General features: G+C 42.9%; 1 protein-coding gene across 1 annotated transcript in view; it reads left to right on the top strand.

The window, feature by feature from the left end:
- Positions 1 to 10,028: 10,028 nt before the first annotated feature.
- VAT1L (vesicle amine transport 1 like) overlaps positions 10,029 to 16,977 on the top strand; it is a 126,732-nt gene continuing 119,783 nt past the window's right edge. The window contains exon 1 of the mRNA XM_036748184.1: positions 10,029 to 10,264. Coding sequence (XP_036604079.1) covers positions 10,029 to 10,264 — 236 coding nt within the window. The remainder of the gene's footprint in view (positions 10,265 to 16,977) is intronic.

The raw sequence follows: 16,977 nt of genomic DNA, 5'->3' as shown, positions 1-16,977 counted from the left end.
CCTCAAATTTTGTGTCTTCAAACATTCTGCCCAACCAGCTCATCAGTCCTATCAACTCCCAGGAGCTACATTTTTACCCCATACCATTCACCAACAAGGACAGTGATCTCTTAATGATCCTGATTTATGCTATCTTTATTATCTTGAACTCTAAAATCCTCTTCTGTGAGTCCCGTGACTGAAATTCCCATCTGCTGTCTTTCTATTTCTCTCTCTGCCTCACTCCTCCTAAACCTATTTTTGGTTCTCACTATGACATCTAGGATCTTTCATCCCTTCTTATTCTCTCTCTTGTTTTCTTTCTTCCTGGTGGTTGACCAGTTCAACATTACACAGTCTTCTACACTTAAATCATTGGCTCCCTTGTCCTAGGTAGTCATGCCTTACCAAACCCCAACCTTGGGTTACCTTCATCTTCTGCCTTCTCTGGTCCTACTTGAGTGCTATTGAATGCTGCTAGAGAAATTCACCAAATAGTGTAGACTTAGTCCACTCGTATTTTTGTTTATTTAGCCTCCACTGGGTCCTCATTTCTATAAAGCAACTCTTTTATTCTTTTCTAATTCATTCAGTTCCCCAAAGTGGCTCCCTTCTCTGTTTTCCTGAGGGTCCCTACACTATTTCTTTTCCCCACTCAGCAAATGACCTTGCCTACTGCCTATTGAGAAAATAGGGGCGTTTACCATGAGTTCCTTCTCCTTTACCCTATATCTCAAAATACTTCTACATTGCCTCTCATTCTGTCATGCTTCGCTTTAGGCTCTGAAGAGATGTCTCTTCTTCTTGCTAAGCCCAACCCCTTTAATTATGTTCTTGATCTCATCTTCTCTCTTCTTCTAAAGGAGTTTGTCTCTTTAATCATCCTCTCTCTCTCATTTTCAATCTTTTCTTATCTATTGGCTGCTTCCCCATGCCTACAAACATGTCTAGGTTTACCTCACATTAAAAAAAAATTCACATGATCCTGCCATCCCCTCAATACAATAACTCATCATATAGCTCTTCTCTATTTTCCAGCTAAACTCCCAGAAAAGTAGTCCTGTTCTTGGATAAAGGAGGATTGACCTTGAATAACATTAAAAATTTGGAAAAACAGATATCTAGTGATGGGAGTTCATACCAGAGTTCATACTGGCTGTTGAGCCCAGCACACCAGGAAAGCTCAAGGAGCAACCTGCTTGTATAGATCAGCCCTGTAACCTAATGGAAGTATCCTGGGGCAAGAGAGTAACTTGTTCGGTGGCTGTCTTGCATTTTGAAGTGAACTTGGTGGAGGGCAATGCTTTGAAGCAACTTCTTTATGTTTGATCCCACTCCGAGTTGACTAAAGTAGAGGGGAGAGAGGATTTCTGGGTATTTTTGTTCTTTTTATAGCTTTTCAGTAAATATACCTTTATAAAATATAATTACTTAAATGGTAGTGGGGTACTAATTAGTGATAGTGATCAGATTTAGGAAATATCTCTCTATCCATCTATCCCTCTATCTATCCATCCATCTATCCCTCTATCTATCCATTTATGTATGTATGTATCTATCTATCTGTCTGTCTGTCTGTAGAGAATGATGGAGGAATACATAAGTATAACCCAATCAGGGAGGCCTTGTGGCTTTGGATTTGGAGCCATAGGATCTGGGTTTGAATCCTGGGGTCTGCCTTTTATTACCACCAGTGTGACCTTTGGCAAGGAACTTAATCTCTCTAGGCCTCAATTCCTCTTATGTAAAATGAGGGGGGTTGGACTATAAGGCCTCTGAGATTCCTTCTAGAACTAAATCTAGCATCTTATAAGTTACTGTTAAATGAAAAGATAACTCAGAGATTTTCCTGGGAGAGGGCAATAAAGGAATTCACAGGGTTGCCTTTTATCATGTATCTAAAAATAAGGAACTTCATTTTAAGAAATATGTGGTCATTTCCCATAGCAGTGTTTATAAAATAAGAGTTTGTAAAAAGCTCACCATGAAAATAATTGTAGCTTATGTGCTGACATCAGTTGCAAAGGTTTAAGATAGAAAAATTATACAAATGTTCTATAAATTCTACAAAAAATCTACAAATTTGATAAGACTCCTCAAATAAAATCACATGTGTTGAAATTTTATCTTATTCTAGTCCCTCTGACCATCTTACCAGTTAATATAGAAAGTATATGGGTCAATGGTCTTCGAGTAGAGATGTACTTTGTCACATCCCGATGTTTGTACTCAGTGGAAACTATGGTATTTCATAAGACTTAGCACTTGACCCAGCTTCTTTGCCATTTTAAGTGACATTTTATTGTGATATGCTGGTCAAGCTCAAAATGAAGGTTTCTAGTTGTGGTTTTGTGGCCGGATACTATTTTATCAGAGGTCCTAAAAATTGGATTCTATTCTAGATTGGTAGACAGCCTGGAGCACAGAAAATCACAGGTAATATAATTCTGGTGAACGTGGTACTCTCAGGAATTTGCCTGTTAGTATATGGCAAGGAGCAGAAGGCTCTTTGATGTTCGCAGTATTTTTCCAGAACCTAGTTCTCCCTTGCCCAGTATATTTGCCCCTCCAGGGCTTCCTATACTTCCTACTCTGTGGCATTCCCTAAGTGCATCCCTGCAATAATAGTCTTGTCTCAAGACATCCCAGAAAAAATAGGAGAGGGTAGGGGAGAGGCAATGTAGTATAGTAAAATTAGCCCTGGAATTTAAGAAGACCTAGCATGCCACTTCCCAGCTGTCTATTCCACCTGCGTTCTTGCCTCCCTTCACTCTAGTCCATCTCTGTGATTCTGAGCTTTTGATTTCTGAGCATTCACCTTATCTTGCCTGGACCTAGGCCCACCATGCCACTTCCTAACCATCTCCAGATCATACTGTCGAATAGGTAGCTCTCACTCCCTTTCCAAGTCTAGCTCTGAAAGGGCTAATCAAAGTAACACTACTATTCCATAAAAGAATGTATTAGTCAATTGCCCTATGACTCTGATCACCACTTCTTCTGACTCCCTTGTCCTATCCTCCCTGGCTACCACCGGCCTAAATGTATTGTCTTCTCTTATTAGAATGTAAGCTCTTTAAGGGCAGAGACTATCTTGGTTGCTTGCATTTCTGTCTCCAGTACTTAACACAGGGCTTGGCACAGTGTAAGCACCTAATAAATGCTCTTTCATTCATATACATATACATATATATATATCATATATCACATATAGTAAGCATATGTTATATTATATATAATATATATTATGTATATAATATATTAAAAAAATAATAGGAAATGAGAGCGTAAAGGAGAACATAGAAATGATTCACAAACTTGTCTCATAAATTAACTGAGGCTATAACCTAAGACTATGTACTAAATTAGGTGAAGCCAGCTAGGCCCCAACATAGGCACTCAGTTTGTAAACTGCAGATAAGCTTCAAGCTTTCTCAGCGTTATGTGAATTATACCATTATCCCTTCCATGTCACAATTTTCCCCATCATAGCTTTGATGTAAGTTGTAGGCCTGTTGAGAAATTAAATGGGAATTTTTTCAGTTTTGCAGATGCCATAAAGGCCAGCAGACAACACAGAAAAAGTTTAGAAAATCAGAAATGCATAAAATATATGCGTAGTATTGCATGATATCAACATATTTTGTCTTTTAATACCATAATAATTCAGTCTACTTCTCTGGTACAAAGGGAGAGCCAAATATTTTTACATGGATTTTCCAAATCACAGGAAGTACCATGCCCCTAACCCCCACAATGTGGAAAGGATAACTGTATGTTATATAAAAATTATGTAAATAAAATCCTGTGGATAAGAGTTAGTCTGCTCCCCCCCAACTACAACCCCCAAATCCTGCCCCTTGAGTGCTCCTCTGCATGCTATGGGTCCATGATGCCTGAGTCCAATGTGCAATTATGTAAGTGACTGTGCCCTTCTCTCTCCCCTGTCTCTTTCCCATGCTACCTGTTTTCCTTTACTACCCAGTTCCCAAACTGCACTGTTTCAGATTAGTCTGCCTCTTTCCACCATCCATCCCATTCCCGGCACCACCCCAGCATTGTCCCTGTACTCTCTGTGCCCTATTAAAGTATGACCAATGCATTACTCCCTGCTGCGAGCATGGTCTTTCCCAGTGAGTATCTGGAGAACTAGGCATGTTTGCCTTCACCCAATGGGAACCCCTTGGTGGTTCCCTTCCTTTAGGCATGAACCAGGAGCACCAGGCCTGAGAGTGGTTATTTGAAGTTGTACCTACAGCAAATGAATCCACTGGCAGGAAGCAAAGACAAACAAGGAACCTCATACCTCCTCCCAGGAGGTACTCCCTCTCGTTGGGTCATAATAGAACAACATATATTTTGATACTTGGTGATTTTAATGCAAATGTATGAATAGAGGAAGAAGAACAAAATATGATGAAAATCATGGTTTGGAAATAAGAAACCAGGCAAGCCAGAACACAAAGAATACATAGAAGCCCCATGCCCTTTTTTATTTCCCAATGTCAGGTGGTCTTGTTTAAGTTCAACACTATTAATGAGATTAATAATATTTTAACAAATAAGAAATAACTAATCACATATGTGAGTGTCATTTCCCAAATCAGCTCTCTTTGTATAGTCAGATCGTTGACTTGTCAGAGCAAAAGTCAAAAGTAGAAGGAATATAAATGAGAAGATATGGCATGTAATTTAGGCAATTCCAAACTGACCTATTTTTAAAAATTGTTAATACCAAAAAATGAGAAATGAATAAAAGAACAGATTTTGACAGGTTATCAGTATTTCTTAAGGAATTTAATTGATATAAATCAATCACTGCAATGAGAACAGAAGAGTCTAAAAATCATTTCAGTCAGTAGTCTTGATGTCGTTGCAAAAAGGACAGCAGCCAAGGCAACACTGAATTAAAATACAAACTTTTGCTTGTAAAGGCTTAAAGAGGAGGAGGAGGATGTGTGAGTATGAGCAGGATCACCTCACAAAACAGCATGAAACAATGGGTGGGGAAAGTAGACTTACAGAGAGCTTGGTAACACCCCCGGTGGAGTCAGGTCGTCCTGAGGGCATCAAAAGATGGGAACAGAAGAAGGAGCACAAAATGGAAATGAGCTGTTAATGTTTCCATAACATACCCTTGTCTTCATCAATGACAGTGAAGCCACCATATTTAGACTCTAAGAGCAAAGTGTCTGTCTAATCGTGAGAAAGTTACCTTCCATCTACTTTGCATATATTTTATATGTACGTACTTCTTTGCACAGAGGTCGTTTGAACAGGAGCTCCACGAGAGAAGATACTATGTATTTGCCCTTGCCTTTCTTTGTATCCCCAAAATTTGGCACAGCAACTGGCCTATAGCAAATGTTTAAGAAAGGTTTGTTGACTGGCTGTTGAGGGAATTAGAAATGGCTGTAGAGCAAAACAAGGACAGGAAGAGCAGCTGAACTTGAACATAGAGAGAGCCTGGGGGGGGGGGGGGGAATGTGCATCATTTTAACATATCTAAAAGATAGGGAGGCTACCAAATGCTTAGGGGAAAGAAGTCTCAGTTCTTATTGTTCCTAAAAAGAAAACAATCAGGGAACGTCAGTAAAAATAACTGACTCATATGCGTATTTTTCCATTTCTACAAAATGTTTATGAGAATCAAAATATTATTAATGTTAATAATAATCTTCTTGATTTGTCAGCACTTAAGTATGGCCATGGATTTTTCTAGGGACAATGGCTAGACAAAAGCTCTTCCCAGACTTTGTTTAAAGAACTATAATTAATTATGCCATTGCTGAGAGAGTAAAGAATGCTGGACTTGGGGTCAGAAGATCTGGGTCTGCTACTTACTTGAAGTGTGACATTGGGCAAATAATAACAATGACTTACATTTCTGTAGTACTGTAAGGTTTGAGAAAGGCTTTGCAAATAGTATCTCATTTTATCTTTACAACAATTCTGGGAGGTAGGTGCTATAGTTATCCTCATTTTACAGACGAGGAAACTGAGGTACGCAAAGTCACTTGCTTGAAGTTACATGACTAGTAACTGCGACCAGATGTAAAATGGAGACTATGACCATTACTATGTGGCTGCTGTGTTGGGGATATTGTGGAAGGGATGCCTGCTCAGATAGGTGCTGGACTTGATGCTCTCTGGGATGCTGGGATTGCTCAGAGTTTCCTCACTGAGAGTTTCCTCTACCCCTGAAGTCACTGGTCCAATTGATATCCCTCTGCCCAGGGCTCTATCCAGCATAAGTCCCTTGCTGTCTCTCAGCTAGCATAGCTATGTGACAAATCCTTTCCCAAGACAAGACTTTCTCTCTGGTCCTCAGTTCAGTAAACACCTTCAGACCTATGCTTTGAGATGCTATGGTTCTTTGAATATATAATGAAGGAGAGTTTTTCATAGAAGCAGGACCCTTAGACCTAGCAAGGTAAGGCTTGGAATACCACATTCTAGAAGAGACAGGTGCAAAGTGGAACATCCATAGAAGAGTGACCAAGGTGTTGAAAGGACTGCAAGACAGGCAATAGAAAGATCAATTGGAGGAAATGTAGGTGCTTATTTAGAGAAGAGAAGACTAAAAGCTACTTAGTGGGGGTGAGGAGGTAGGGAGAAGGGAGGGTGAGCTATAGAGCAAGCATATTATGGAATTTAACCTGGGGAGGGACCTTGGAGCCCCACCCCTTCATTTTATGGGGTAGCTAGGTGGAAAAGAGGATAGAGTGCCAGCCCTGGAGTCAGGAAGACCTAAGTTCAAATCCAGCTTCAGATACTTACTAGCTATATGACCCCTGGGCAAGTCACTTAACCTGTTTGCCTCAGTTTCCTCATTTGTAAAATGAGCTGGAGAAGGAAATGGCAAACCACTTTGCTGTATTTACCAAGAAAACTCCAAATGGGGACAGAAAGAATCAGAAACAACCCAACAACAACAACTTCATTTTATACATGAGCTATTGAGGCCCAGAGAGAGAAAGTGACTAGCTCTTTCTCCAGGTCAAACATCTTTAATTCTTTCAATTGTTTTTGTAGAAAGGAGGAAACAGCAGAGCCAGAATTTTCTGACTCTAAATCTAATGTTCTTTTTATTTCACCAGGAATCTCTGTCATATATCTGAAGACTGGTCAGGAGAAAGTTTAGATTTTTTATTCTTGGCCCCCACAAGCAGAACTAGGAGCAATGTGGGTGGGAGAAAGGGCAGTGCACCTGCAGAAAGGCAGGTTTAGCCTCAACAGAGCTTTCTGAAAGTGAAATGGCTGGTCTCAGAAGCTTGTTGGCTTCACCGTCACTAAAGGTCTTTAATCAGGGCTTGGATGAGAACTTGGCAGGGATGCTATAGAGAAGATGCTGATTCTGGGAAGAGGTATTTGGATTAGATGACCTCAATGGTCTCTTGTATAGGTTCAGGGATTCATAGCTATGGAACAGGAAGGGACCCCAGAGGTCATTTAGTCCAACCCCCTCATTTAACAGAGCAAGAGGTTGGACAGATGACCTCTGAGGTCCTTTCCTGCTCTGCAGCTACCAGAGAGGGAAAGGAATTTGCCTACGGTCATATAGCTATACTAGCTAAAAGATAGTAAGGTACAATGCATGAAGAGGGATAGGGACCATTGGAATTCCTGGTGAGGAAACTGCCTTTACCAATGCAGGTGACCACCTTCTCTGCAGCTTATAGTCTCAGAGAGCTGCCTGGGGCACCAAGAGGTAGGTGACTTGTCCAGGATCTCATAGCCAGTATGTGACAGAGGCAGTTTCTCCAGAAGGACTAGTATATTCTGGTAGGTTTCAGGGACTTGAACCCAAGTCTTCCTGGTTCTAAGGTCATATGCCTCTCCCACTTCTTAACTGGACCAATCAGGAAAATTTGAGTTCAAATCTCACCTCAGACATTTAGTAATGGTGTAACACTTAAGCCCTCTGAGCCTCTCTTTATCTGAAAAAATGGGAATAATAATACTTGTATTATATACCTCACAGGGTTTCTGTGAGGCTCAAATGAGATGACGTATGTAAAGTGCTTTACAAACTTTAAAGTGCTACATAAATAAGTACTATTCTTATTGTTATGATTAACTTGACCCCAGGTGCCCTGCCCCCATAGGTCCGGGACTCTTTCTGCTCACACAGAACACCAGAGATAGAATGGAACTTAGGGGCCATTTTGGTCTAGTCCCCTGGATTCAAAAGAGGGGCAACTGGCACTCAGAAAGGAAAAGTGGTTTGCTCAGTTGTAATACAAGTAAATGGCAGAGTCCTGACTCAAAGCCCCACTCTCCTGACCCAGTTCTCATTCACTAAATGTCTTTTTGGCTCGCTCTAGGGTAACCGCTCTAGAAAACATGATGTGGTTTTCAGAGTTCAAAATTCCCTTCTCTCCTCACCTACTGCATCCCATTCCGACCCCCCGTCCATCCCCCCTCCAAAATAGAAGTGAAAAAGACCAAGCCTCTTTAGTCCTACAGCCTCACTCTCAGACCACCTACTCTCCCTCCGCATCTCTGTGCTCCAAGGCTTTCTCAGCTTTGTGCCGTATATAATCAAGTAGAGGACCCTGAGAAGGGACAGGGAAAGAGAGCACTTGAATGAATGAAAAAGCATTTATTAAGCATTTATTATATGCCACACGTTGTGCTAAGCACTAGGATTAGGAATGCAAAAATAAATACAGCTCCTTCATTCAAGGAACTTAATATGCCAATAGAAAAATACTACACATTTAAGGAACTGGTGGCCAGAGATAGGTATTTCAGTCAAGAAAGCTTTGGGGATGGTGAATGGAGTCTTTAGGAGCAGACTGGCACACCCTTTCCAGAGGGAACAGCAGGTTTAATTTGATTATGACTCCAGAACTGGCAAAGTAGTGGGGGAGGGGGGATAAGAACAGCACGTCAGCTGGTGTGGACAAAACCAGAGGAATGAAGAAAAGCTTGGCTGGAGCCCAGGCCTAGGTGTAGTGAAGCAGCCCCAACCCAAAGATTCAGGCATTGGGGGGAGTTCTGGGCTTGAAAGGGTTAAGTCCTCCAGTGACAAGAATTGCTGGACTGACAGAGGAAATGAAAAGGACTCCACAAAACCATAAAATGAGAATAGCTCCAAAGAAGAAGTATGAGAAGATACCCTGTCCCATACACTCCTTGGCAAAATGGAACATCATTGTATGTATTTTCAGATTTTTTTATGTATTGATGGGTTTTGAAGATTGTATTTTTTCTTTTTTTCTTTGAAAAATATTGTTATATGGGATTGCTCTCTAGTTGGGGGGAAATATTAACAGGAAATTTAGTCAATGTAAAACAAACATCAATTAAAAATTATTTTTAAAGAATTACTGAGAGACCTGAGTTTCCAGGTTAAACTCATCCCTTCTAATCCCATCACCTGCTGCTAACTCAAACCTCCCTCAGTCTTCTCAGACATTTAGCTGTGTGACTGGGCAAGTCATTGAACCTCTGTCTTCCTTCGTTTCATCTGTAAAATGGGAATAATAATGGCACCTAAATCCCAAGGTTATTGAAATAATATTTGTAAAGTGCTCCGCAGACCTAAAAAGTTATATAAATGCTTTTATTGTTGTTCTAACTAGGGGCTTAGGACAAGCAGAATGCAATAAGAGGCTGGGTGTAACGAATTCAAAGGAGACAAGCATGCAAATTCCAGCTCTTTCATTCTCTATCCTGTGTTCTAATTTCTTTCACCCCTTCGACATCCTCTGACCCTGCAGGTTCCGGTTTCAGATCTGCCACCGCCGAGCTAGGTGACTCTGGGAAGGTATGGCCAGAGCTCGGAGTCTGGTTTTCTCCGCGTGTGGGAGGAGGCGGCTGGGCTGGGCAGTGTGTGAGGGCCCTCCCTGCTGTGACGCTCTCTGAGTGGGAGTGGGATCCGGCTCTTGGACGCTGCTACTCTGAGGATTACGGTAGCGGGGCCGGGAGCAGGGACCTAGGAGGCTCATTGAATCAGCCGCTGCTCTCGGCGGCGGAGCATCCTCAGTTCTGCGCCCGGCAACCCGAGCATTCCCACTACTCGCAGGCACCAGCCCCGCACCATGGCCAAAGAAGGCGCGGAGAAAGCGGAGGAGACGGAGCAGATGATCGCCAAGGAGGGCGGGCCCGAGGCGGCCCAGGGCGGTGGCGGAGGAGGCGGCAGCCCTCGGGCCGCGGACACCAAGGAGATGCGTGCAGTGCTGCTGGCCGGCTTCGGCGGGCTCAGCAAGCTGAGGGTTAGCCGGAGGCCCATGCCCGAGCCCCAGGAGGCCGAGCTCAAGATCCGCGTCAAAGCCTGGTCCAGTATCACCTCTCTCCTCTCCTTCCCAATTCCCGGACCCTTCCCGAGCCAACCCCCAACCACCTGGTCAGACTGTAGCTGTGTCTGTGGGGAAGGGGTGTGTGTGTGTGTGTGTGTGTGTATGTATGTGTATGCTTTCGCGTATGTCTGCGTGTGTGGGTGGGAGAGTTGTGTGTGTGCGCTCGAAACAGGCAGAAACACAACCACAGAGAGAAGAGGGGTGTGTGTGTGTGTGTGTGTGTGTGCGCGCGTGCTTTCGCGTATGTCTGGGTGTGTGGGTGGGAGAGTTGTGTGTGTGCGCGTGTGCGCTCGAAACAGGCAGAAACACAACCACAGAAGAGGTGTGTATGTGTGTGTGTGTGTGTGTGTGTGTGTGTGAAGAGGGGTGTGTGTGTGTGTGTGTGTGTGTGTGTGAAGAGGGGTGTGTGCATTGCCCACTGAGAAGGAGCAGCTACCTTTGTTTTTACCCAGAAAACAAGTCCAGCTGGTCTTCATCTCTATCTACCTCCTCCAATTTTCCACCCCCACCCTCCGCTGCCGTGGCCATAGACAGACCCTCCCCATTCTGGTGCCAGAAAGTGTGTGAGAGAAGGTATTGGGAAGAGTTGGTGGCCCCTCGGGGAATGTTCGCCCAGAAGTCTCCTTGGCACCACAGCCTTCTAATAGCTTGGGAAAAGGATGAGCCCTGAGTTGAGAATCAGAGGGTCTTGTTTCGAATCCTGTTTCTCTCATTGGTCTTGTGAAAGTTCCTTCCCTTATCCGGGTCTCAGTTTCCTCTGCTATAAAATGGGATAATAAAACTCACCTGGGACTGAATGGAGACCAAAGGAGATTAGGGAGGGGGTTATGGATTTTTTTAAAAGTGCTACATACTTGAGAGCTATTGTGATTCTGGGGAGAATATTTGGGAGGGGTCTGAAAGGATGCACTGAGATGAACAGGTCCAGCCTGAAGGAAGAGGAGCCTGGCTTGATTGCATGTGTGTGATGTGATGGCAGGGGAAGGGGAGAGAGGGAGTGGTACCAATTTGTTCTCTCCTGGTCCTATCCCTATTTCTTTTCTAGTGTGACCATAGCTGCAGTGGGCTTGGTGTTGTGCAGTGGATAGATAGAGCAGATAGGTGGATCTTGGAGTCACAAGACCAAGACTGAGTCCACAGCTCTCCGTGTGAACTTGGGCAGTATTCATCTCTTTTGAACCTGTTTCTTCCTCTGTAAGATAATAATGTGTCCCTCCCTGACACGGCTGTTTCAAAGGTGATGCGTAAACATTAAAGCACTCTAGAAATGGGAGTTGCATTATTACTGGTGTGGAAGCCTGCATCCTAACCATCCTTGGAGGCTTCAGTCTAGGGGCTTGACTGCTATCTTCCTCTCCCACCCCAGTCCTCTTGGCCACTCCCTAGAGTAGAAAATTGTGGTAGCCCATTTGACAAATGGATGGAATGTTCTCTTCTTGTGGCTAGGACTTTGTCTTGATATGTTGTAATTATCCAAATGATTAATTTAATCCTTTTCTCCTGCTTTTGTCTCTTCCAACCCAAATTTTGAACCTTAATTTTTCAGGTTCAAAAAGTGCATTTTCAACAAATATTTGTTAAATATTTACTCCTTATTTCCTAAGCCTCTGTGTTCTCAAAATAAATGAATAAAACAGTTAACCCAACCCCATCAAATGAGAGCCTGTGTGCTCCTGTAGCAAGGAGAGAGGGCTTGGGACAGAAGAACAATTCAAACTGATCAACCTCCTGAGAAACTTCCCAGTTAACCAAGTGCCCTCTCACCTGTATCATGCTTCCTTTAAGAGGCAGTGTAGTATGGAGGAGAGCATGTTGGTCTTGGAGTCCTGACTCTGACACTAACTTGCTGGATCACCGTGGACAAGTCATTTCTCTTTTCTAAGCCTCAGTTTTCTCATCTATATTTGGGACTGATCATAATACATGCACTGGTGTAGGGGAAGGAAGCATTAGATTTAAAGTTGGGAGAACATAGGTTAAAATCCCAGCTCTGCCATTTAGCCCCTAAGTGACCTTAGGGGAGTCACAAAACAGAGATACAGTTGGGAACAGGAAGAAGGGAAAGGGGAGTATACATGGGCTTCAATGTTCAAATCATCAAAACGAGGCAGTTAGAGATCATGATCTCTAAGGTCCCTTCCAGCTCTAAAGCTATGATTTCTTTTGGTTGTTGGGGGATGGGAGGAAGGGGGGAAGAGGGGAATCACCTTATAAACCATAGAGATATCATCTATATTATTAGCCTCACAGGACCTTTGCGGGGTAGATAGTAAACCCAGGGAGGTTGTGATGGCCCTTGGTCACACAGTATAAGGCAAAAAGGTGAGACTCAAACCTAATCCAGTGATCTCTTCCCTGAACCACGAATCCTCTGGAGGCAAAGATGTACTGAGCATCAGGTTTTCTAGAGTAAGGAATCATGTCTGTGGAGCTGAGCCCATGGGGTGGGGTGGGAGAGAGGGAGAATGGCTTGTTTTCTAACTGCTAAAACCCTCTGCACTGGCTGGAAAAGAGGTGTCAAGGCAAAGGACAATAGATTGATTTTCAAAGCAGGATATGTGAACCTATACTTAGACCATACTACTATGCACCCCCTTCTCTCTCTCCCTCCCTTTCTTTCTCCTCCCCCTCTTCCCCCTTTCTTTTCTCCCTTCCCTCCTCTCTCTGCCTCCCTTCTCTCTCTCTTTCCCTCCTCCCCTCTCTCACCCCATCTCCCCTGTTCCCCTCCTCCTTCCTCCTTTCTCACCTTCCCTTTCTTTCTCTCTCCCTTTCTCCCCTCCCTTCCCCTGTTCTCTCTCCCCCCCCTTTTTCTTTCTCCGCTTCTTCCCCTTCCCCTCTCTCTGTCTCCCCTGTTCTCCCTCTCTCTTTTTTCTCTCTTCTTTTTTTCTCTTTCTTTCCCCTTCCCTCTCTCTGTGACTAGGACTCTCTGTGGCTAGGACTTTGTCTTGATATGTTGTAATTATCCAAATGATTAATTTAATCCTTTTCTCCTGCTTTTGTCTCTTCCAACCCAAATTTTGAACCTTAATTTTTCAGGTTCAAAAAGTGCATTTTCAACAAATATTTGTTAAATATTTACTCCTTATTTCCTAAGCCTCTCTCCCTTTTTCTCCCCTCCCTCTCCCTCCCTCTTTCCTACTCCCCATTTCCCTCCTCCCTTCTCTATTCTCCTATTCCCTCCCTACCCTCCCTCTTTTTCTCCCCCTTTTCCCCCCTCTTTCCTCTCTTCCCCCGCCTTTTTCTCTGTCCTCCCCCTCTCTCTCCCCTTTTTCTCCATTCCTCTCCTTCCCTCCCCTCTCTCTCTCTCACACATGCATGCACACACATAGAGGCCACATTATTTACAGTTTTCACAAGAGGTTATAAAACAGGTCAGGCCCCAGTGAAATAATTTGGGGAGCAAAATTAGTGATGGGAATTGATTTTGGGTTTCTTCTGATGGTACCAACCTAGCCCTAACCAATTTCTCCCTGTGCAGAAAGCTTTGCCCTCTAGGGTCAAGATGACTCAGACTAGCTTTGGTATCTTTTTTAGTGTCCTCATCGACCCCTCCTAGCTTCCCTGGCTTCCTTCAAATCACATCTAAAGTCTTTTCTACAAGAAGCCTTGCTGGGTCCCCCTTAATGCAGTGCCTTCCCTCTCTGATTATCTCAAATTATCCTGGATATATTTTCTTTGTACACAGTTCTCTGCCTGCTGTCTGCTGTAACAGATGGTGAGCTCCTTAAGGGCAAGAGCCATTTTTGCCTTTCTTGGTATCCCCAGCACTTAGGCAAGCACTCTTAATAAATGTTTGTTGACCTGGTTTTAGTGTAAACCTTTTAACGTCTGAGTGTTCTCTCCTCTGACTGCGAATGAGCTGGATTCCATTATAAATGATCAGAGTGTCAGAATAACTCACTCTCATTCTAGTAGGGCTTTTCAACGCTTAGGTTCAATTCAACAGGTATTAAGCACCTCTTGGGAGTAGGCCCTGTGCTAGATACCAGGCATACTAAGACAAAAAAGAGGAAATGATTTCTATCATCAGGGAACTTTCTTTTGGTGGAAACAACAGGCACATAGTTAAATCAATCTATCATATGCATATACAAAGTAATGGGCGGGTGTTGAAGGTGTGCACTGGCATGAAGGGGATCAAGAAGGGCCTCTTGTTGAATGTGACACTTGAACTGAACCTTGAAGGAAGCTAAGGATTCCAAGAAGTTGATGTGAGCAAGAAATAAATTCCAGAGTAGGGGAATCAGTCTATACAAAATCACTCAGGCTGGCGGTAGAATGCTGTCTATGGAGAACAACCGGTAGCCCGATATGACTGGCACGTAGAATTCATGAAGGGATGTCAGTAAGCCTGGAAGGGTAAGTTGGAACCAAGGAATTTGCAAGAGAGAGGCACTAGAAGCTTCTTGAGTGGGGGATGTGACCTGCTCAATCCTGCTTGGAGGATGGATTAAAGAGGGGGGAGACTTGAGGAAGTAAAACTTCAGAGGAGACAGTTGTAATTGTCCAGGCAAAAGTGACCAAAGCCACAACTGGGCTGGACAGATGGAGATAAGTTGTAGGACTTGGCAAATAATAGTCAAGAGAGAGGGAAGAGTCAAGGATGAATCTGGGGTGGTGAACCTGGAAGATAAGTGGGAAAATGCTAGTGCCTGCTGCAGAAATAGGTGGAAAGGTGAAGGAATACAAGGGTTATTATCCCATTTCACAGATGAGGACACTGAGATTCCACTTCATTGACTTGTTCAGGGTCCCACAGCTGGTAGGTTAAAGTTGGAACTACAATCCAGATCTCTTAACTTCAGGTTCAGTGCTCTTTCTAGCAAATCAAACTGCTGATGTCAGTTACTCCATAGTATAAAGTTGTAGAACAGCTTTAACATCCTACTCTGTTATCCCCTTTTATCAGGGAGCAAAATAAAAAACTCCTTTCCATTGGGCTTATAGCGTTTCTCTCATCAGCCCTGGGAGATGGAGAAGGCAAGGATTCTCCTCATCTTACAAAGAAGGAAACTAAGATTCAGACACACTTTTCTGACATTCACATTCAGGTCTACTGGCTCTAAGGTTTTCATTCTTCCCAATATGTCACTTTGCCTTTAAATGGCGTCCCACCCTCAGTCATTAGACCATGATCATCATTAGTCATGAAACCAGTATACCAAGTAGACCTTACATAGCCACACAGTAGTGTGTCCAAACATTTATGGTCTTTTTCTGCTTGTCGCAACATTCTCAAGGGTCTAGATTTGAAATGAACTTTGTATAAAAGGTATAAAATTTGATCCTTTCTTTGCCGAGAGGGATCAGAAAATAGGAAAGGCAATATGGCACAGTAGATGGAAGACTGGTCTTGGAGATAAGATGATCTGGGTCCAGGTTCTGCCTCTGACACTCACTAACTGTGGACCATGGCAGGTCCCATAGATATAACCTCCCAATAATGTGGTGACTCTTAAAGACTCACTCATGGTCAAGTTGCTAATTGACATCAGTGGTGGAAGGGATTTCATAGCAGGAGTTCCCCACATCAATTAAATCTCAGATTGTACCCATAATCGTTTTTTTTATCAGAAAAGAATAACAATTACACATATTGAGTGCTTTCAGGTTTATAAAAGGCGTTCCTCCTAGCTGTCCTGTGAGACAGCTAGAACTAATGTTATCTACATTTTCTAGAGGAACATTCTCAGAGATGGAAATGACTTGACCAGGGTGATATAGCCAGTTAGAATAAGGACTTGAATACAGAACTCCTGACTCCAAGTCCAGAAACCTTTTACAAACAAATTACCTTTGCTTAGGATTTTGTCTGTTTTGCACTAACGTTCTATTACTATGACATGAAGGGTAGAATTGGTCCAGATGCAGAATCACATTTTGAAACAGGTTCTTCACCTGTTTTGTATTATGGCCCTTTGGCAATCAGGCTGGTGAAGCCTCTGAATTCCTTCTCAGGTTAAAGTTGTCAATTGTTTAAAATAAAACAATTACAAAGGAAAACAATTATATAGAAATGCAATCATTGAAGTTTTTAAAAAGTTCACAGGCCCCAGATTTAGAAGCTTGGTTATTAATGAGCATCATGTAGCTAAAACTCACTCTTAGGGGCTCTATTCTTATTTAGAAATGGGGGTTTTGATACCAAGTACAAGCAATGAGTCTCATGCTACAAGTTACATCAGTAGAGCATCAGTCCTGAGGGATTGGGTCATTTGTTTTTCTCCTTCTAGTTTTGGGTTGTTGCACACATTTATCTGTTGAAAATAAATCTGGGACTCCCTCCAGCCAATAGTTGGTCTGTGGGATCTGGGGATAGACTGATAGAAGATCCACTCTGAGATTAATATTAAGACCATGCTAGAAGGAAAAAAAACCAGATTGCTGATGTCTTTATTTTCCAGGGTTCAGTGGTTCTCCTAGAAGCTAAAGAAATAAGAGTAGATAAAAGTTGATTAGAATGTTGGTTGGAAGTATTGAGTATTGGTGAGCCTTGGATGCCAGAACCAGAAATTTGACATTTTTATCCTCAATGGCAGGAACTCAGGAACTCTTTGAGAGAATCTGATTTTTGGAAATAATCTAAAATTACTGGGAACATAATCTTGCAAAAGAAGTTAGGGATCAGGTTAGGGCATCTCATTTTTCAGCCAAAGTGAGGATGACTACAAAACAATGAGACTTTCTTACA

The sequence above is a fragment of the Trichosurus vulpecula genome, chromosome 3, assembly GCF_011100635.1.
Source record: "Trichosurus vulpecula isolate mTriVul1 chromosome 3, mTriVul1.pri, whole genome shotgun sequence".
Lineage (NCBI taxonomy): Eukaryota > Metazoa > Chordata > Mammalia > Diprotodontia > Phalangeridae > Trichosurus > Trichosurus vulpecula.
Note: the sequence above shows the minus strand (reverse complement) of the source record. Positions and strands in the feature narration are given on the sequence as shown.